General features: G+C 41.8%; 2 protein-coding genes across 2 annotated transcripts; both read left to right on the top strand.

The window, feature by feature from the left end:
• The first annotated feature begins 11932 nt into the window (after positions 1–11932).
• On the top strand, positions 11933–12919 carry LOC128515213 (trace amine-associated receptor 13c-like). The gene has a single exon (XM_053489293.1). The coding sequence runs from the start codon at positions 11933–11935 to the stop codon at positions 12917–12919; it is 987 nt and encodes a 328-aa protein (XP_053345268.1).
• Positions 12920–21531: 8612 nt separating this feature from the next.
• Positions 21532–22518, top strand: LOC128517938 (trace amine-associated receptor 13c-like). Its single transcript, XM_053491063.1, has one exon. It carries the CDS (start codon positions 21532–21534, stop codon positions 22516–22518), a length of 987 nt encoding a protein of 328 aa, XP_053347038.1.
• The last annotated feature ends 1009 nt before the right edge of the window (positions 22519–23527 follow it).

Consider the following 23527-nt stretch of genomic DNA (forward strand, 5'->3'; position numbering starts at 1 on the left):
TGTAATTTAAACCCTGATACAAACAAACGAGGAACTTTTGCGGGAACAATATGAAAAACAGGAAGCTATGTCACTAATGTTAGCAGGAACACTCCTTCAGGCCTTAACACTCCTTCAAGCTATTATGAATCATTATGAATACCTTAATGTCCATTTTATTCTGACAAATGCACTTGCAGTGTTTCAGGAATTGTTCAATAACATAATAAGGGGCTTTCTCAGTAAATTTGTATTCATCTACTTGGATGTATTTTGTATTTTGAAAAATCATAAATACTTTTATGATATTCTGTTTTTTTTTAACAGTGCTTCAGAGGCTACTCAAAAAAAAAGCTCTTTGTCAAGGCTGTGAAATGCACCAAATGACAGTCATTCTAAGGCTTCATAATTTCACGACCTAGATTCAAATGGAACTCACTATGTCCATGGAGCCCATTAAGTTTGAGTTGCCTCCTCTTTCCCTGCAACAAGAAATTTAACATTTCCTCAGAAAATTTCCACTGTAGGTTTTCATTAGAATTTATAAATTATATGTGGCCCTAAACAGGCAGAAGAAAGATAAAGCCTTCTTAACTCTTAACCAGATGTTTACTATGACCCTCATTTTTACTGTACCTGATCCCTCTTGTCAGTTTGTGGTCAAGGTGGTTGCCTCTGAGACCAGAGTAGTCACAATGGTGTCTTTACGATCGCTTGGCAATAGTAAACATAACGTTTGTTCCATGTTTTAATTTTTTTTTTCAGCAGAGATGACTTATTGACATTGGGGATAGAAAACTTTAGGCTGTCGCACTTGCTCTTAAGGAGTGGAGATATTAGTTAGAAGGATCTAAAACTCAATTTTAAGTTTGGACTGACCACAAAACTATAGAATACCCCAATTTAGCCACGAAACTCAATTCCCATTAAATTTGGGCATTGCGATTTTTTACAGGAGAATCGCGTGTGGATTAAGCACTATTTTCTTGCTCTTTACTTCTTTACTTTAAAAAAGGCCAATATAAACAAGACTGGACAAGGCTTACCAAAGGCCCATGACAGCTTTGACTACCTATTTGGTTAATTAAGATTATATTTTTTCCACTGGCCTTTTTGTTAAGTAAGTTTTCTTCTTTGAGCAGAATTATAACACTGGTAAATAGGAAACTACTAGCTATAAAACTTGCCCTGGAGCAATGGTGATATTAGTTAAAGGGAGCAAAACACCCATTTATGATATTTACAAATCACATAAATCTGGATTGTTTAAAAACTACCAAATTTCTGAACCGATACCAAGCCTGGTAGGCTTTTACATTGGAATGCCAATCCTACAGGTTTCCCTACAGTTATTGAGTGATTTAAAAAAGCAAAAAAGGCGGCCCAATATATACTGGACTTTGCCAAGACTTCGAAAGTAGATTCTAACTAGAAAGGCTGGGGCTCACACCACAGAAGTAGACCACAAAAGAAATCAGCTTCCAGATTGTACTGTGTTTTTTGTTCCCTTTCAAAGGCTACACTCGATGCTGCGTGAAAACGCTATGGAAACATCTTTTTGTGTTGCCGGTTGTAAAGCATGTGTGTATCAAACACTCCAAATTTTGGCTTATATAACCTAGGTCAGATGCATCATCTGATGAGATGCACCTGCAGGTTATAAATAGAAGTAAACCGGAAACATTTTTCAGATCTTTTGTCTTCATGACAGCCTAGTTGTGTTCTGCGTGTCTGTGTGTAAACTAGCACGATAAGAAAGTGTTTAACTCACCAATATGGCAGAGTTATAAATGAGATGTCCCTCCGTGTGTGATGATCCATATCGGAGGGCAATCTCTGCACTTTCTGATTCGCTTAAAGTGCTTTGCGCACCTCGCATTCCTTAAGAGAAGCTTTATTGGGGCTTATGGGTGAATCTGGCAGGTGTGCGAGAGACAGATTCCCCTCCTTTCTCTCGCGCCCTCGCCGGATCAGGAAATTCCTCCGTCTGCTCTCAAGCGTGCCCTGGCGCTTCTTGTGAATGGGCAAGGATAGACGTCCTCTATCGCTTCTGCGGAGATGGAAATAGCCTCCAAGCACTTGACATTGCATGGCAGGTTCTGTCCTGTGGCCGGGGGGCAGGGCCTCAACAATGCTCTCTCCCTTTTCTTAGAAATCTCCATGATGCGTTAACCCTTTCATTGAGTAAGCTGTATTGATCCCGTGTTTTTTCGTGCCATCGACTTATTTATTTATTTAAATATAGTTAATGTGGAAGCGCAGGGTTATATGATGATGCCCAGATAGAAGAGATGCTTCCAGGCTATCTCTCTCCTGGGACATAATTTTCCCTAAAAAGCTAACACTTCCTTTCAAGCTGTGTAAACTTTCATCTTCCCTGGAGGGAAAAGCTTTTCAGGCAGCAGGTCAGGTTGGTACTCCATTGCACACCATGGCGGTTTTGCTGGCCTACCAGGCTGACCTGCTAAGAGACTTGAGCACTGGTGGGGCTCTTGAAGATAGGGCGTTCTGGAATTACGCCGGGCCACAGACTTGTCTCTTTGTGCAACAAAGCAGGGTTAGGGTTAGTGTTAACCCTAGGTGCAGCGCGCCGCGCTTCGCAATCCGCCTCAAAGAGGTCGGACTGGCAAATTCAATTCAATTCAATTCAATTTTATTTGTATAGCGCTTTTAGCAATTTTCATTGCTGCAAAGCAGCTTTACACAGTCAAAAGAATTATTTAAGTTTGTATGAAATGTAAATTTGTATGAATCAAAATGGTCAGTTTGTCCCTGGTGAGCAAGCCGAGGGCGACAGTGGCAAGGAAAAACTCCCTGAGATGGTAATAGGAAGAAACCTTGAGAGGAACCAGACTTAACAGGGAACCCATCCTCATTTGGGTGCAACAGAAAGCAGTAAATGATCTGCATTTATACAGTGTGTAGGGTGGGAGGCAGTTCAGCTATAATAGCTGATGTTAATTGATGTTAATATGGAGTCCAGGTAGTTATTGAAGACCCAGGTAGACTTGTAAGAAGTTCTAGTCATGAACTATCGAACTGTCAAGTCCCCAGAGAAACAGTTGCCAACACCAGTCAAGGCCAGAACCGTCTTCTAGGTAGAGAGAACCATCCCCAGACACCAGACGAATCCCAGAGAGACACACGGGGCATCCATGTGACGAGATCTTCAGCCAGAAGCGGGGCACCAGGATGGGTCAGACAGGTCCGGAGGGCAGAGGGAGTCTGGATCACTGGCAGCTCAGGAACGACATGTGTAGCTCGACAGAGAGAGAGAAAGAGTGAAAGGGGGAGACAGGAGAAGAGAAGAAAGAGAAAGAGGGGGGAAGAGAAGAAGAGGAGAGATGGCAGTTAGGTGTGAAGTTATAATGTGAATGTATATTAACTGTAGAGTGCAAGCAGAGACTCCGGCAGGACTAACTATGACAGCATAACTAAAAGGGAGAGCCAGAAGGAAACACAGACATGAGGGCTTCCTAACATGTAAAGCAAAAAATCACCTCACCGTCAGCAAACCTGAGTGATCAATGAGAGTGAGGAAGACAGCATCCAAACATACCAGTTCACCATAATACTCTACGTCCATGAGTCCCCCAGATCTGCTCCTTTACCTATGGCAAATCTATTTATAAAAATGCTTGGCTAAATAAATAGGTTTTTAGCCTGGACTTAAACACTGAGACTGTGTCTGAGTCCCGAACACTATTTGGAAGACTATTCCATAATTTTGGGGCTTTGTAAGAAAAAGCTCTGCCCCCAGCTGTATTTTTCATAATACGCGGTACTGACAAGCAGCCTGCATCCTTTGATCGAAGTAGGCGTGGCGGATCGTAAGACACTAGCAGTTCGCTCAGGTACTGCGGCGCGAGACCATTTAATGCTTTATATGTCAAGAGTAGTATTTTAAAATCAATGCGAAATTTCACAGGGAGCCAATGGAGTGAAGATAAGATAGGGTTGATGTGCTCATATCTTCTGGTTCTAGTGAGGACTCTCGCTGCTGCATTCTGGACTAGCTGAAGCTTATTTATGCATCTAGCTGAACAACCAGACAGTAAGGCATTACAATAGTCCAACCTAGAGGTGATAAAAGCATGAACTAGTTTTTCTGCGTCGTTTAGCGACAATAAATTTCTTATCCTGGCAATATTTCTGAGGTGAAAGAATGCTATCCTGGTAATATTATCTACATGTGCTTCAAATGAAAGGCTGGAATCAATGATCACACCAAGGTCTTTCACTGTTGCATTTGATGGAACAGAAAGGCCATCTAAAGTTACGGTGTGATCTAAAATTTTACTCCTAGCTGTATGCGGTCCTATGACTAGAACTTCTGTCTTATCCGGATTTAGCAGAAGGAAGTTAATTAGCATCCAATTTCTTATGTCCTGCAAACATTGCTCAACTTTAGTAAGCTGTTTTTTCTCATCAGGTTTTGCTGAGACATATAACTGTGTATCGTCAGCATAACAATGAAAACTAATACCATGCTTACGGATTATGTTGCCCAGAGGAAGCATGTAAAGGGAAAAAAGCAGTGGACCTAAAACTGAACCCTGCGGAACGCCAAACTCCACTAGAGAACATGCAGAATAATCACCATTTAAGTCTACATACTGATAACGATGGGTCAGATAGGATCTGAGCCAGGAGAGGGCTATACCCTTAATTCCTACTACATTTTCTAATCTGTGAAGAAGAATACTATGATCAACGGTGTCAAAAGCTGCACTGAGGTCAAGTAATACAAGCATAGTTACACAACCCTGATCAGAGGCCAATAGAATGTCATTTACTACTTTAACGAGTGCTGTCTCTGTACTGTGATAAGGCCTAAATCCTGACTGATACAGTTCATGTATGCCATTTCTATGTATATATGAGCATAGCTGCTCCGCTACTATCTTTTCCAGAATCTTAGAGATAAAGGGGATGTTTGATATTGGCCTGTAACTGGACAGCTGACAGGGGTCGAGGTCAGGTTTCTTAATTATTGGTTTAATAACTGCTAATTTAAAAGATTTTGGAACATAACCAATGCTGAGTGAAGAATTAATTATTCTCAACAGGTTCTGTTATTGCTGGTACTATCTGTTTAAGAAAATGTGTCGGTACAGGATCTAATATACAAGTTGATGAATTTGAAGAAGAGATGAGTGAAATTAGTTCATTCTCTTCAAGGGGAGTAAAGTATTTTAGGTTCTGATCTGACATGGCTAGATTAACATCTGCATCAATTACATTGTTCGGTTTCAAAACCTCAATTTTATGCCTAATATTTACAATTTTATTATTAAAAAAGTTCATGAAGTCCTCACTATTGCATGATGTTGTTGTGGAGATTTCTGCAGTGGTCTTATTTCTGGTTAATTTGGCTACAGCATTAAATAAGAATCTAGGATTATTTTTGTTATTTTCTATAAGAGTGGAGAGATATGTTGATCTAGCTACACTAAGAGCTTTTCTATAGTTCAGGATGCTCTCCTTCCATGCTATTTGAAATACTAGTAATTTAGTTTGACGCCATTTATGTTCTAATTTCCGAGCGGTCTGTTTTAAAGTGCGCGTGTGATCGTTATACCAGGGAGCAAGTTTCTTATCTCTAATAATTTTTCTTTTAACTGGAGCTACATTTTCTAAGGTATAGCGAAATGTTGTCTCTAAATATTCAGTCGCCTGATCGAGTTCTGTGGGGTCAGACGGTGATCTAATCGAAGTTGGGAACTCTGGGAGATTACTGATAAAACTCTGTTTGGTAGTTGATGTGAATGTACGTTTCATACGGTAGCGCGGCGCTGTGCGTACATTATTACTGTGACACACTTGAATTGAGACAAGATAGTGATCCGAGATAACCTCAGATAGTGGAATTGTGAATAAATTTCTTATACTTAATCCGAATAATATTATTAAATCTAAAGTGTGACCTGCTTTATGAGTGGGTCCTACTACACACTGATTTACTCCTACCGAGTCCAGTATGGACATAAATGCTGTTCTCAGAGGGTCTTCTGGGTTTTCAAAATGAATATTAAAATCTCCAGCAATTAACACTTTGTCTACAGAAACAACTAGGTTTGAAAGGAAATCTGCAAATTCACTAAGAAATTAAGAGTACAGCCCTGGAGGTCTGTAAATGACAATTAGCGGGATCGACTGAGCTGACTTAATATAGTTAAATACACTTATGTTACTATAAAGAATTTCAAATGAATTAAATTTGTGTCCGTGTTTTTGTACAATAGTCAAATTATCATTGTGAATAACTGCGACGCCTCCTCCTCTACCAGTTAACCGAGGCTGGTGTATGTAGCTGTATCCAGGAGGACTAGCTTCATTTAGAGCCACATACTCATCCTGTTTAATCTAGGTTTCTGTTAAACAGAGTATATCAAATTTCTGATCTGTGATAATTTCATTAACTATAACTGCGAGAGATCTAATATTTAACAGTCCTAGCTTCAGATCAGAGGTGCCGGCTGCGCATTCAGTCTGATCCAAGTTTGTGGTCTTTATGTTAATTAGATTACTAAAACAGACTTTCTGAGTCTTTCTAAATTTGATTTTAGCTCGGGGAACAGACACAGTCTCAATACAGTGAACCTTGAGTGACGACTCTATGCAGCTAGCAGACGGTTGGTTTAGCCTGTCTGTCTGCTCCCTGGCCTAGGCTCTGGATTGTCACCGATTAACTAGGCCTTTTCTAAGACTATGAGCTATACTACAAGAAATGAGAGCAGCACCTTCCCGAGTGGGATGGACACCGTCCCGCCCTAACAGGCCAGCTTTGCCCTCAAAGGTCTTCCAATTATCAATAAAGCCCACGTTGTTTTCGGAGCACCACCTGGACATCCAGCGGTTCAGCGACCATAACCTGCTGTAAGTTATGTCACCACGTCTCATTGGGATGGGACCAGAGCATACTACTCCATCGGACATCGCCTTCGCTAATTTAAACACCTCTATAAAGTTATTCTTACTAACCTCTGACTGACGAAGGCGTATATCATTAGCTCCAGCATGTACTACTATCTTGGAGAACCTGTGCTGTCCTAGAGCCCTAAGATTACCTGCTATGTCCGGTGCTCTGGCTCCTGGGATACACCTAACCACTGCCGCTGGTGCCCCTAAAGGTCTAGCTAATTTCACGTGTCTCATTATAGAGTCTCCTATAACCAGAGCTCTTTCAGGTTTCTCAGCGGGTGCATCACTGAGGAGAGCAAACCTGTTGGACACGTGAAGCGCAGAAGAGGTGTGCTCCGGTGGGCTAGCCTTAGCGTTAGCTTTGGCTGAACGAGTATGCCGCCGAGTCGTCACCCAATCGCCCCGCTGTGAGGGCTCTAATGCCGGAGTCGGGGGCTGGTTATCTCTGCCTGCGGCACCCAGACTGTCCGCTACAGGAATAACACTGCTCTCGCGCTCTCTAACCCTCTCTAAAGTCTGGATGCGCTCCTCTAACGCTGATATCTTCTCCGTCAGAGTGCTCACTAACACACACCTATCACAAATAAAATTATTACTAACGACGGAGGAAGAATGTCTAAACATCCTGCACTCTACACACTAAACGAGGTGAATATTAGACATGATAACGTACCCTGAGTCGGAGTTTACTTGTTTGGAGCTGAATTCCGTTTGTTGTTCTTAGAAGAAGAAACTCGCGCGTTCTCCAAAAAGCGCAGAAAAAGGCGAAGCCAAATAGTATGAGATGTAAAAACTAGTTGCTATTAATATTATTATTGTATAAATGAAAAAAGTATGTAATTTAAACGCTAACACAAACGCAAATTTTGCGGCAACGATACAAAAACAGGAAGCTACCTCACAGGAAGTGGAAAATCATAGTGGCATACTGTTTTCTTCACAAAGAAGTCCTGAGGCTCATGTGCCCAGGACCATGGGGGTGGCCCCCCAATGTGGAGAGGCATGTAGAATTCCTTTTTAAAATAAAGTGTTCTCCCTGGCACCCCCAGGAGGTCGATGTTCATGCTCCGCTACCATTGATGTTTCAGGCAACACCAGTCTCCAATAAAGTGTTAGCTCTTCGTTTTTTCCTGTTTCAGAATGCAGAACATCTAACATCTCCCCCGTTTAACCAAGCCGCCGAGACTTTTGCCCCTTTCGGAGAAACTGGCAGCGTGGAAGCTACTGCCAAGTATATTTCCTTGAGTACGTAGCACTGTAGAGAGAAGCTACAGAATTCAGTTCTCACATCAACATCTGCGCATCTGCTGACAGAAGTTGCTGGGAAAAGGGGCCATAGAACACATTCCGCTACCAGACAGAGAGTCAGGCTACTACAGTCGGTATTTCTTGGTTCCAAAGAGGAACGGGGGGCTGCGTCCAATTTTTTAATTTTCGCGGGCTGAACCGCTATCTAAAAAATAATTAAATACAGCTTCAAAATGTTGACTGTACTACCAAGCGATTGATTTTTGACAATCAATGTGAAGGACGCTTACTTTTATATAGAAATATTGCCACAACACAGGAGGTTTCTGAGGTTCGCTTTCGGGTGGCTGGCCCAGTCTCAGTAGCTAGCGCTTCGACATCAGGATGTCATCCTAGCTCATCTTGATTTCTAAGGATTGAGACCCAACGCCTCAAAAAGCGTGCTCTTTCCTGTTCAGAGGACAACATATTTGGGTGTCAGATGGGATTTGATCGTAAGGCGGGCACAGCTGTCTCCCGCTCATGTCTAATCCATTCTCAACACACCCAAGGAAATCAAGCTAGACCAGAAAGTGACTGTTTATCACTTTTAGAGATCTTGCTCTCATGGCAGCTGCATCCACGGTGATACCTTTGGGCATTCTGCACATAAGAGCATCTCAGTTGTGGCTAAGAACCAGGGGATTTCAATCGAGGGCCAATCCCCAATAAGGGTTATGCGCCAGGGGCTTTGTACCCTTTCTATGTGGTTCAGACCCCGGTTCTGGGGTCTCTCTCCCACTCTACGTCCGTCTTGTCGTCGCAGAATGGTAACGACAGGCGCTTCCCTCATGGGCTGGGGTGCAGTCTTAGATGACCGTCCAGGCCATCGGAGCATTAATTGCTTCAAAATGATGGCTCTATTTCTGGCCCTAAAGCACTTTCTCCAGCAGTTGAGGCTACCATGTCCTAGTGCGGGTGGACAACACTACGGTAGTCTCATATATTAATTGCCAGGGTGGACTGCGCTTGCGCCGCTTGAATAAGCTAGCACACCAGGTTCTGGTTTGGGCACAGGACAAGTTCCTGTCCCTCAGGGCGATTTACAGCCCAGGGCATATGAATGTGGGAGCAGATGTGCTGTCCAGTCAAGCGCTGACACATGGGGATTGCAAACCCCACCGCAAAGTAGTCAGTTAATCTGCGAGAGATTTCAGGTAGCAGAGGTGGACCTCTTTGCCTCGCAAGAAACAGCAAATGTCCCCTTTACTACGCTTTGACTCTTCCAGCTGCCCTGGATCTGGATGCCTTGGCCTGTACGTGGCCCAGATTATGCCCTTATACGTTTTTCCCCATAGCTCTGCTCGCAGGAGTCTTGGCCGACCAGAGGGCCCTGTTGGCCAACCAGAGTGTGGTTCTTTGATCTAATCTCTCTCTTCGACGGCTCACCGTCGGTGATTGCAGTGAGGAGGGATCTTCTGTCTTAGGCGCAGGGTGCAATATTTTAAACAATACAAACAATAGTTTGGCTCCAGAACGGGACCAACTAAGTCAAGCTGATCTTCCAGCCAGCGTAAATTGACATTATTCAAAGTGCTAGGGCTCCCTTCACTAGAAGAGCTAATCCCCTCAAATGGAATGTATTTGAAAGTTGGTGCATGACAAAACATGTTGACCCAGTCCACTGCCGAATTGTTTCAGTGCTGGAGTTTCTGCGTGAAAAGTTGTCCTTTGGCTTGTGCCCAAGTACTATCAGAATGTATGTGACCGCTATTTCAGCCTGCCACGTTCTGATTGATGGGGTTTCCGTGGGAAAGCACGTTAGTTGCCCGTTAGTTGCCCGTTTAATTTGTGAAGCTAAATGGTTGAGGCCACCCACTAGAGCCACTGGCCCTTTTGTGGGATTTATCTATCGTGATCGAATGTCTAATTGACACCTCTTTCGAACCACTTGAGTCAGCGCCTCAGGTTTCTGACCCTTAAGATGGATTTTCTGATGGCCATTACCTCTCTGAAGAGAATTGGAGATCTGCATGCCTTGTCAGTCTCCCTATCCTGCCTAGACTTTGCCCCTGGGCTAGTCAAGGCCATTTTGTATTCTCACCCGAACTATCTTCCGAAAGTTCCATTCTCAAACATGCACCCTGTGGTTCTTGAAACCTTCTGTCTTCTGCCTTTCACAGCTCCAGAGCAGGAGAGACTTCACTTACTGTGTCCAGTACGTGCTCTTCAGATTTACGTCCACTGCACCAGCCAGTGGCGTAAGTCAGAGCAGCTTTTTATATACTATGGAGGCCGCAACCGGGGGGCAGCCGCCACTACACAGACCTTGTCACACTGGGTGAGAGATGCTATTGCCCTCTCCTATAAGGCGCGTGGGCTCATTTCACCTCTAGAAATTAGGGCTCATTCAACCAGGGGGATCGCCTCATCTATTGCGCTGGCAAGAGGTATTCCCCAGCAACAAGTGTGTGATGTGGCAGGTTGGTCCTCTCCGCACATACTTGTTAGATTTTATAGTTTGGATTTTCATGCTGGACCCCAACTCTGGGCTCACGGGCCTTTGAGTCAGCCTCCCAGACATAGTTCTGAGACCTCCTCAGCCTTTTTGCGCACACGCTACACAACCTTGGGGTCCAGACACTTGCAGTGCAGCAGCGTTGGTATTCTCGTTCCCATAGCGTTTTCACACAGCATAGAGTGTAGCCTTTGAAAGGGAACGTCTCGGGTTACTTTGCTGTACTTTGCCCTGAAAAGACGATAACGAAATGCTATGCTCCAATGCCGCACTGCCTGTGTGACCGGACGTCCCTTCAGACAAAATCGATCTGAGGAATGTTTTCGGTTTACTTCTATTTATAACCGGCAGGTATGTCTCATCAGCTGACATCACCTAACCGAGGTTATATGGGCCAAAATTTGTTGTGTTTGATACACACATGCTTTACAACCGGCAACACGAAAAGATGTTTCCATAGCGTTTTCACGCAGCATCTTGTTCAGGCCTTTCCTGGGAACAGGGTTACAGCAAAAACCCGAGATGTTTGTTTGTTTGTTTGATTGTTTTACAGAGTCTGCCTCAAACACCATTACCCACAACACATTACATTATGTTACTTTTTGACATGGATCTAAATAATTTTACTGCCTTCAGGGGCCTTTTAGTTGAAGGGGAACTACTGTCTAAACCTTAATGATAATAGAGCCCAATAAAATTATATTAATATTAATAATAATCTTACTCCAATCTTTTCCAAAATGTTGGCAGCCCTGATATTAACTAAGGCAAACTGTGGTTTGTTAATGGCAGTCTGGACAAAGTAAATTTAAAAAGCTCCTTTAACTTCCCTTTAATTTTTACATGCATAACATTTTCATAGAACCATTGCTGCATATAGTGTTTGAATGCATCTGAGAATTGACTGCCATAAAAGAGTAAAAACCAAAAGTAAGAAGCATTTTTGATCATTTTCTCCTTTTTATGAAGTCTACAATTGGTCACTTCAATGTAAACTTCAAAATCTAAATTTACACATAATTCACGTTAGAGCAAGCAACAAAAAATAGGGAAAAAAAAAAAATGCTACAGTACATTAAAGGGATTTGTTAAGTCAAGATCTTAGAAAATGGGGAAACGTTCTCTTGATATTCACTTTAGGTCTTGTGATCCAATAAGGTATTACATCATGTCTATCATGCTACCACTGAAATTAGGAAGGCGTGATTACTTTCTAAAGTATAAATGCACCAGTGCTGCTGGTTTTATTTTTAATATTGAAGGCCTTAGAGAAATTATGTATTAATGAACCTGACAAACTTTAACCAGTCTGATCGCTGTGAGCTTTTCTCCTGTCCAGAGAGAACTGTATCTTCTGCAGTTTATATCTTACTGTATGTGTGTTCATCTGCTGTGGTTCTGCTGATAGTGTGTGGAAATATGCTCGTCATTATCTCCGTTTTTCACTTCAAGCAGCTTCACACACCAACAAACACACTAGTTCTCTCTTTGGCTGTGTCGGATTTTCTTGTTGGCATTTTTGTAATGCCAATATTGTTAATTTGGATTATTGAGTCATGCTGGATATTTGGAAAAGTTTTCTGTAGCATTTACTGGCTTATAAGTAGTCTTCTTTCAGTATCAACCTACACTGTTGCTCAGATTGCTGTGGATCGGTATTTGGCTCTCTCAAACCCCTTTCTCTACATGAAAATTTTCTCTGTAAAGATAACTCGTGTTATAATTGTTTTTAACTGGTGTGTAGTGGTAACCTATAATATAGCACTGCTATATTGCAATGGAAACTTTACAAGTTTTGCAATGTGTCCTGGAGAGTGTATTCTCCCTCTAAATGAGGTTTGGACTGTAATAGATCTAATCTGTTCATTTATATTTCCATGTTCTGTCATAATGATATTGTATACTCGAGTTTTTGTGATTGCTAAAAAACATGCCACTGCTATCAGAGAGCTTAATAATCACACACGGCTTAAAACACAGAAAATGACTTTACACTCAATGAAATCTGAAAGAAAAGCAGCTAAAGTCCTCGGAATTTTAGTGTCTGTGTTTCTTTTGTGTTTACTTCCATATTTTATTACCAGTTTATTATTTTATGTTATTGAGTTACAGGTGGAAACATTTAGGAAAGTTTTAATAACTCTTTATCTCAATTCCATCATTAATCCATTTATTTATGCCCTGTTTTATCCATGGTTTAGAAAGTGCATTAAATTAATTATAATGTTGAAAATTCTCCAGACAGACTCTGCATTAATCAATGTTCTTTAGTAAATCCTTTTTTTCCTTTTCTTCATCTGAAGGTGCGTCTAAACATTGCTGTTACGTTAAATTGATTTTAAGCTTTAATCAAATTTCAACCTTTAATGTAATGTCTATTCATTTTTTCAATGATTATAAATACAGTAATGAGGTAGATTAATTTATTATATAGATTGTAGAAATGATGGTTATTACAGAAGCATGAGGTATGACATGAATAATGAAAAATAATATATGCACTTTTAAAGTGAGTATATATATTTTTATTAATTTTTTCATGTTGATGAATATTTTTCTGTACTTGCACAACATCCAAACAAATACAGGTCTCATCATAGCACAGTGTTTCACATATTTTCCATAATGATCATACAAACCGGATTCCAAAAAAGTTGGGACACTATACAAATCGTAAATGAAAACTGAATGCAATGATGTGGAGGTGCCAACTTCTAATATTTTATTCAGAATAGAACATAAATCACGGAACAAAAGTTTAAGCTGAAAAAATTTATCATTTTAAGGGAAAAATATGTTGATTCAAAATTTCATGGTGTCAACAAATTCCAAAAAAGTTGGGACAAGTAGCATTAAGAGGCTGGAAAAAGTAAATTTGAGCATAACAAGGAGCTGGAAGACCAATTAACACTAATTAGGTCAATTGGCAACATGATTGGGTATAAAAAGAGCTTCTCAGAGTGGCAGTGTCTCTCAGAAGCCAAGATGGGTAGAGGATCACCAATTCCCACAATGTTGCGCAGAAAGGTGTTACCCAGCGAAAAATTGCAAAGACTTTGCAGTTATCATCATCAACTGTGCATAACATCATCCAAAGATTCAGAGAATCTGGAACAATCTTTGTGCCTAAGGGTCAAGGGCGTAAAACCATACTGGATGTACGTGATCCCCGGGCCCTTAAACGACACTGCACCATAAACAGGAACGCTACTGTAAAGGAAATCACAGAATGGGCTCAGGAATACTTCCAGAAACCATTGTCAGTGAACACAATCCACCATGCCATCCGCCGTTGCCAGCTAGAACTCTACAGTGCAAAAAAAAAGCCATTTCTAAGCAAGATCGACAAGCTCATGCGTTTTCACTGGGCCAGGGATCATTTAAAATGGAGTGTGGCAAAATGGAAGACTGTTCTAAGTCATTGTTTTAAGTCAAGTTCTTTTTGGAAATCTGGGATGCCATGTCATCCGGACCAAAGAGAAAAAGGACAACCCAAGTTGTTATCAACGCTCAGTTCAGAAGCCTGCATCTCTGATGGTATGGGGTTGCATGAGTGCGTGTGGCATGGGCAGCTTGCGTGTCTGGAAAGGCACCATCAATGCAGACAACATATGCTCCCATCCAGACGTCTTTTCTTTTAGGGAAGACCCTGCATTTTTTAACAAGATAATGCCAGACCACATTCTGCATCAATCACAACATCATCGCTGCGTAGGAGAAGGATCCGGGTACTAAAATGGCCAGTCTGCAGTCCAGATCTTTCACCTTCAAGTTCAAGTTCAAGTAGGCTTTATTGTCATTACAACCATATACAGTTAGTACACAGTGAAACGAAACAACGTTCCTCCAGGACCAAGGTGCTACATGCAACATAAATTTACAACATAAATTAACAGAGACACTAAACTAGCTAACCAAGAGGCCTAGTTAACTGGCTAGCAGAGACAGGACAGAGAGACCTAACATAAATTACAACATAAATTAATAAAAACTAACTAACTAAGTATAACTATTTTAACAGACAACATAAAGTGCACGTGCAAATGTGCAAACAAGAGCAACAACAAAGTGACAGTGCGCAACCACGACATAACAGAACATAAAATATGGTGTTAAGGTAGTGGGTAAACGTAAACGTAACAGTTACAGAACATAAAATATGGTGTTGAGGTAGTGGGTAAACGTAAACATTCTTTAAAAACAGCAGCAAGAATTGAGGAATTAGTGCAAAAATTAGTCCAGTAATGTGATCATTGTGCAAAAGATAAACAGTGAAGCATTTACAGGTTGGTGTGTACGATAATTTGGTGGTGTAGGTCAGTGTGTCTGCACTTGTGTTGATTAGTCAGTCCAGTCCCAATGCTTTGAGGTAGTTGAGTTAAGCTGTGTGATAATGTTTGTGTTAGTGTGTCTGTGTGTGTGTGTGTGTGTGTGTTTATCAGTCCAGTCCCTTTTTGTTGAGGAGACGGATGGCTTGTGGAAAAAAGCTGTTGCACAGTCTGGATGTGTGTGCCCGAATGCTTCGGTACCTTTTTCCAGATGGCAGGAGTGTGAAGTGTGTGTGAGAGGGGTGTGTCCGATCAGCCACAATGCTGGTGGCTTTGCGGATGCAGCGTGTGGTGTAGATGTCTTCAATAGAGGGGAGAGAGACCCCGATGATCTTCTCCGCTGTCCTCACTATCCGCTGTAGGGTTGGCACAATTCCCAAACCAGACAGTGATGCAGCCGTTCAGAATGCTCTCGATAGTTCCTCTATAGAAGGTGGTCAGGATCGGTGGTGGAAGCTGGGCCTTTCTTAGTCTTCTCAGAAAGAAGAGACGCTGTTGGGCTTTCTTGTGTAGGGAGCTGGTGTTAAGGGACCAGCTGAGGTCCTTCTCTAGGTGGACACCCAGGAATTTGATGTTTTCGACGATTCCCACAGAGGAGCCGTTGATGCTCAGCGGAGAATGGTCGCCTCGTGTCCTCCTAAAGTCAACAACCATCTCCTTTGTCTTGTCAACATTTAGAGACAGGTTGTTGTCTTTACACCAGTCCGTTAGCCTCTGCACTTCCTCTCTGTACGCTGACTCGTCGTTCTTGCTAATGAGACCCACCACGGTCGTGTCATCAGCGAACTTAATGATGTGGTTCGAACTGTGTGTTGCTACACAGTCGTGAGTCAGCAGTGTGAACAGCAGGGGACTGAGCACGCAGCCTTGTGGGGCCCCAGTGCTCAGTGTGGTGGTGCTGGAGGTGCGGTTTCCGATCCGTACTGACTGAGGCCTACCGGTCAGAAAGTCCAGGATCCAGTTGCAGAGGGAGGTGTTCAGGCCCAACAGGTTCAGCTTCCCAATTAGTTGTTGGGGGATGATAGTGTTGAATGCTGAGCTGAAATCTATGTACAGCATTCGAACATATGTGTCTTTCTTGTCCAAGTGTGTGAGGGCAAGATGTAGTGTAGTGGAGATGGCATCGTCCGTTGAGCGGTTAGGACGATACGCAAACTGCAGTGGGTCCAGTGAGGAGGGCAGCAGGGTCTTGATGTGTCTCATGACAAGCCGCACAAAGCACTTCATGATGGTGGGTGTGAGTGCAACGGGACGGTAGTCATTGAGACAGGACACAGTAGACTTCTTGGGCACGGGGACGATGGTGGTGGCCTTGAAGCACGTGGGAACGACGGCGCTGCTCAGAGAGATGTTAAAGATGTCGGTGAGAACATCTGCCAGCTGTTCAGCACATTCTCTGAGCACTCTGCCTGGGATGTTGTCTGGTCCAGCAGCTTTACGTGGGTTGACTCTGCGTAGAGTTTTCCTCACCTCAGCTGTAGTGAGACACAGCACCCCGTCGTTCAAAGAAGGGGTGGTCTTTCTCGCCGCCACGTCGTTCTGTCTGTCAAACCGAGCATAGAAGTTATTCAGCGCATCTGGAAGGGAGCCGTCACTGTCACAGGCACTCGTCCTGTAGTGAGTGATGGCTTGTAAACCCTGCCACATTCGCCGTGTGTCGCCGCTGTCCCTGAAGTGATTGTGGATTCTCTGGGCGTGTGCGCGCTTTGCCTCTCTGATGGCCCGAGAAAGTTTGGCCCTTGCTGTTCTGATGGCCACCTTGTCTCCCGCTTTGAAGGCAGAGTCTCTGGTCCTCAGAAGTGCACGCACTTCCGCAGTAATCCACGGTTTCTGGTTGGGTCTTGAGATGATGTTCTTGGAGACAGTGACGTCATCGGTGCACTTGTTGATGTAGCTGATCACTGATGACGTGTACTCCTCCAAGTCAGTGAAGTCGCCGTAAGTTGCAGCCTCCCTAAACATGTTTTAGTCAGTGCTCTCGAAACAGTCCTGAAGAGCAGAGATGGCTCCTGCTGGCCAGGTTTTCACCTGCTTCAGAACCGGTTTTGAGCGCCTGACGAGTGGTCTGTATGCTGGAATTAGCATAACAGAGATGTGGTCTGAGTAGCCGAGGTGGGGGCCGGGCTCTGCCTGATATGCGCCGGGGATGTTTGTGTAAACAAGATCCAGCGTGTTTTTTCCTCTCGTTGCAAAGTCCACATATTGATGGAATCTAGGAAGCCCTGACTTGAGATTTGCATGGTTGAAATCTCCAGCAACAATAAACAGTCCATCCGGGTGTGTATTTTGCAGTTCACTGATCTTTGTATACAGTTCCCATAGCGCTTCCTTAGCATTAGCGCTAGGTGGAATGTACACTCCGATAATGAAAACAGTGGTGAATTCTCGTGGTAAATAAAAAGGTCTGCATCTAACAATCACAAACTCCACTAGCAATGAGCAATAACTAGAAACTAGCACAGAGTTCTTGCACCATTTCGTGTTGATGTAAACACATAAGCCGCCACCGCGAGTCTTACCGCACAGAGCTGCATTTCTGTCAGCGCGAAACGAGGCTAGCCCGTCTAGCTGAATAGCGGCATCCGGTACTCTTTCGCTGTGCCATGTCTCCGTGAAAACAAAGACACAGCAGTCTCTAACCTCACGCTGTGTAGCCTGCTGGAGTCGGATGTAGTCCAGTTTATTGTCCAGGGACGGGAGAGCCGGCCGGCTAGGGTTTGTTTTTAGCCTAGCACAGACTCCCTATAGAGAACATTTGGCGAAGAAGGCCCAAGATGATTGAACAGTTAGAGTCCTGTATTAGACAAGAATGGGAGCGCATTCCTATTTTTCTGAACTTGAGAAACTGGTCTCCTCGGTCTCCAGACGTCTGTTGAGTGTTGTAAGAAAAAGGGGAGATGTCACACAGTGGTGAAAATGGCCTTGTCCCAACTTTTTGGGGATTTGTTGACACCATGAAATTTTGAATCAACATATTTTTCCCTTAAAAAAATACATTTTCTCAGTTTTACCCAATTTTTTTGGAATCCGGTTTGTACATTTTAGAGGCAGATAAGGGAGGTAAGTGATTTGTTTAGTTAGACACACACACTACCTTCTTCCTGCCTTACATCAGTATAAAAACAACTTAATATTAGCATACTGCAGCAAATTAAAAAATCATTGACCTTTAGATTTATCTTATTTTGTTTAGGGTTTATGGAATGCAATAAATTAAAATATTTGTAAAATATTACAATTGAACCATTCTATAAATAAAATAAATAGTTTAATGGTTCAAATAATTAAAATAAATAGTTAAAATATAAAGATGGGGAATGTTTGACGCCATGTGGGCATTTTAGGATTTGTATTAAAAACTTCTAAATAAAAAGTGGCAAAAAATAGATACAAGATAATTTTTATAGTCTAAATAAAAATGCTTCATTAATTGTGGGCTATTTTTGTTTACTTAAAATATTTGTTAATTTATTTAAATAAGGTTCGGGCTCAGGATGTGGAGCCGGCATCCTAATTCTTATCTTTAATTTGCTACGTAGTCTAATCAGCGCTTGATTACACGCATATAGTTTTTGAGAGCGCAACAAAATTTTGTTGTCCTAAATAATATGTATGCAGTATAATCAGGACTTCTTATTCCTATTTATTCTAAGCTGGTGTAGTTTAGTGTTACTGTGTGTGCTTTACAATGTCAGACAATATTCAAATACAAATAATTCACCCCTCCCCAGATGTTAATCACCTGTTCTCACCTATTGATTCAGAGAAACTAAAATGCACCCGCCCCTGTTTTAAGACCCTCTTGGATCTGAGGCCCTACTGGAGACCTGCAGTGCTTCAGGCCTGTTCTTAAATTTGTGTAAATTTAATCTTGTGTAATTTGTAAATCTGACATTTTCTGGATTCTAGATTCTTAAATTGACATTGTTCCCATTTTTAATCCCTGAAATGGAATGGAGCAAGGCGCGCCTAGAGGGCGCCTTGCCCTCTAGGGGTATTCCCTGACACTATGAAAAAAGAAAATCTCAATTTCTTCCAACTCTTTTTGTTTTGTTAGTTTGACTACGTTTCCCAGAATGCACCTCGGTCAGGTGATGGGAGCGCTCACCTGAACCGAAGTGGCTCATTAGATTTGTTATAAATAGCTTGGCTAAGTTCTGTTGTGTTGTGTTGTCTTTCATCTGTTTTGTTCTGTTGTTGTGAATAACCTGTGCTTTCCTTGGTTGTAAGCATGTTAGTTTATGTTTTCTTTTTATGTTAATAAAAACCTAAAGCTTTACCTCTGCATTTATGACTTGCCTACAGCCCATACACAGCACACATGACAGAATGCAAGACCACTACCGGGGCATAGCGAAGGGGCCTCCCCTGGATATTTTTTTTTTGGGGGGGGGGGGGCTGTGACAGTGACGCCGTGGCGAGCGGACTTGTGGGCAGTCAGCTTGTCACCTGGTTTAACAACATGGAGCACGCAGGAGCGAGTGAAGCGAGATCCTGCGGAGCGCTTCGAAGAGAGAATAAAGAAGGTGAGCGAGCGACGCAGCTGAGCTGGAAGGGGTCACGGGGTTTCCGTGGGAAAGCACCCTTTAGTTGCCTGTTTAATTCGTGGAGCTAAATGGTTGAGGCCACCCACTAAAGCCACTGGCCCTTTTGTGGGATTTATCTATCGTGATCGAAGGTCTAATTGACACCTCTTTCGAACCACTAGAGTCAGCGCCTCAGGTTTCTGACCCTTAAGATGGATTTTCTGATGGCCATTACCTCTCTGAAGAGAATTGGAGATCTGCATGCCTTGTCAGTCTCCCTATCCTGCCCAGACTTTGCCCCTGGGCTAGTCAAGGCCATTTTGCATTCTCACCCGAACTATCATCCGAAAGTTCCATTCTCAACCTTGCACCCTGTGGTTCTTGAAACCTTCTGTCTTCTGCCTTTCACAGCTCCGGAGCAGGAGAGACTTCACTTACTGTGTCCAGTACATGCTTTTCAGATTTACGTCCACTGCACCAGCCAGTGGCGTAAGTCAGAGCAGCTTTTTATAAACTATGAAGGCCGCAACCGGGGGGCAGCCGCCACTACACAGACCTTGTCACACTGGGTGAGAGATGCTATTGCCCTCTCCTATAAGGCGCGTGGGCTCATTTCACCTCTAGAAATTATGGCTCATTCAACCAGGGGGATCGCCTCATCTATTGCGCTGGCAAGAGGTATTCCCCTGCAGCAAGTGTGTGATGTGGTAGGTTGGTCCTCTCCGCACATACTTGTTAGATTTTATAGTTTGGATTTTCATGCTGGACCCCAACTCCGGGCTCACGGGCCTTTGAGTCAGCCTCCCAGAGATAGTTCTGAGACCTCCTCAGCCTTTTTGCGCACACGCTACACAACCTTGGGGTCCAGACACTTGCAGTGCAGCAGCGTTGGTATTCTCGTTCCCATAGTGTTTTCACGCAGCATAGAGTGTAGCCTTTAAAAGGGAACGTCTTGGGTTACTTTGCTGTACTTTGCCCTGAAAAGGCGGTAACGAGATGCTATGCTCCAATGCCGCACTGCCTGTGTGACCGGACGTCCCTTCAGACAAAATCGATCTGAGGAATGTTTTCGGTTTACTTCTATTTATAACCGGCAGGTATGTTTCATCAGCTGACATCACCTAACAGAGGTTATATGGGCCAAAATTTGTTGTGTTTGATACACACATGCTTTACAACCGGCAACACGAAAAGATGTTTCCATAGCGTTTCCATGCAGCATCTTGTTCAGGCCTTTCCTGGGAACAGGGTTACAGCAAAAACCCGAGATGTTTGTTTGTTTGTTTGATTGTTTTACAGAGTCTGCCTCAAACACCATTACCCACAACACATTACATTATGTTACTTTTTGACATGGATCTAAATAATTTTATTGCCTTCAGGGGCCTTTTAGTTGAAGGGGAACTACTGTCTAAACCTTAATGATAATAGAGCCCAATAAAATTATATTAATATTAATAATAATCTTACTCCAGTCTTTTCCAAAATGTTGGCAGCCCTGATATTAACTAAGGCAAACTGTGGTTTGTTAATGGCAGTCTGGACAAAGTAAATTTAAAAAGCTCCTTTAACTTCCCTTTAATTTTTACATGCATAACATTTTCATAGAACCATTGCTGCATATAGTGTTTGAATGCATCTGAGAATTGACTGCCATAAAAGAGTAAAAACTAAAAGTAAGAAGCATTTTTGATCATTTTCTCCTTTTTATGAAGTCTACAATTGGTCACTTCAATGTAAACTTCAAAATCTAAATTTACACATTATTCACGTTAGAGCAAGCAACAAAGAATAGCGTAAAAAAAAAATGCTACAGTACATTAAAGGGATTTGTTAAGTCAAGATCTTAGAAAATGGGGAAACGTTCTCTTGATATTCACTTTAGGTCTTGTGATCCAATAAGGTATTACATCATGTCTATCATGCTACCACTGAAATTAGGAAGGCGTGATTACTTTCTAAAGTATAAATGCACCAGTGCTGCTGGTTTTATTTTTAATATTGAAGGCCTTAGAGAAATTATGTATTAATGAACCTGACAAACTTTAACCAGTCTGATCGCTGTGAGCTTTTCTCTTGTCCAGAGAGAACTGTATCTTCTGCAGTTTATATCTTACTGTATGTGTGTTCATCTGCTGTGGTTCTGCTGATAGTGTGTGGAAATATGCTCGTCATTATCTCCGTTTTTCACTTCAAGCAGCTTCACACATCAACAAACACACTAGTTCTCTCTTTGGCTGTGTCGGATTTTCTTGTTGGCATTTTTGTAATGCCAATATTGTTAATTTGGATTATTGAATCATGCTGGATATTTGGAAAAGTTTTCTGCAGCATTTACTGGCTTATAAGTAGTCTTCTATCAGTATCAACCTACACTGTTGCTCAGATTGCTGTGGATCGGTATTTGTCTCTCTCAAACCCCTTTCTCTACATGAAAATTTTCTCTGTAAAGATAACTCGTGTTATAATTGTTTTTAACTGGTGTGTAGTGGTGGCCTATAATATAGCACTGCTATATTGCAATGGAAACTTTACAAGTTTTGCAATGTGTCCTGGAGAGTGTATTCTCCGTCTAAATGAGGTTTGGACTGTAATAGATCTATTCTGTTCATTTATATTTCCATGTTCTGTCATAATGATATTGTATACTCGAGTTTTTGTAATTGCTAAAAAACATGCCACTGCTATCAGAGAGCTTAATAATCACACACGGCTTAAAACACAGAAAATGACTTTACACTCAATGAAATCTGAAAGAAAAGCAGCTAAAGTCCTCGGAATTTTAGTGTCTGTGTTTCTTTTGTGTTTACTTCCATATTTTATTACCAGTTTATTATTTTATGTTATTGAGTTACAGGTGGAAACATTTAGGAAAGTTTTAATAACTCTTTATCTCAATTCCATCATTAATCCATTTATCTATGCCCTGTTTTATCCATGGTTTAGAAAGTGCATTAAATTAATTATAATGTTGAAAATTCTCCAGACAGACTCTGCATTAATCAATGTTCTTTAGTAAATCCTTTTCTTTCCTTTTCTTCATCTGAAGGTGCGTCTAAACATTGCTGTTACGTTAAATTGATTTTAAGCTTTAATCGAATTTCAACCTTTAATGTAATGTCTATTCATTTATTCAATGATTATAAATACAGTAATGAGGTAGATTAATTTATTATATAGATTGTAGAAATGATGGTTATTACAGAAGCATGAGGTATGACATGAATAATGAAAAACAATATATGCACTTTTAAAGTGAGTATATATATTTTTATTAATTTTTTCATGTTGATAAATATTTTTCTGTACTTGCACAACATCCAAACAAATACAGGTCTCATCATAGCACAGTGTTTTACATATTTTCCATAATGATCATACAAAGCGGATTCCAAAACAGTTGGGACACTATACAAAAAATCGTAAATGAAAACTGAATGCAATGATGTGAAGGTGCCAACTTCTAATATTTTATTTAGAATAGAATATAAATCATGGAACAAAAGTTTAAGCTGAGAAAATGTATCATTTTAAGGGAAAAATATGTTGATTCAAAATTTCATGGTGTCAACAAATCCCAAAAAAGTTGGGACAAGTAGCATTAAGAGGCTGGAAAAAGTAAATTTGAGCATAACAAGGAGCTGGAAGACCAATTAACACTAATTAGGTCAATTGGCAACATGATTGGGTATAAAAAGAGCTTCTCAGAGTGGCAGTGTCTCTCAGAAGCCAAGATGGGTAGAGGATCACCAATTCCCACAATGTTGCGCAGAAAGGTGTTACCCAGCGAAAAATTGCAAAGACTTTGCAGTTATCATCATCAACTGTGCATAACATCATCCAAAGATTCAGAGAATCTGGAACAATCTTTGTGCGTAAGGGTCAAGGGCGTAAAACCATACTGGATGTCCGTGATCCCCGGGCCCTTAAACGACACTGCACCATAAACAGGAACGCTACTGTACACTCTAAAAAATAAAACTGTGCTGTACTCAATTTTTTTGGTGAAACATTTTTAGACTTAA

Source organism: Clarias gariepinus, chromosome 2 (genome assembly GCF_024256425.1).
Source record: "Clarias gariepinus isolate MV-2021 ecotype Netherlands chromosome 2, CGAR_prim_01v2, whole genome shotgun sequence".
Taxonomy (NCBI): domain Eukaryota; kingdom Metazoa; phylum Chordata; class Actinopteri; order Siluriformes; family Clariidae; genus Clarias; species Clarias gariepinus.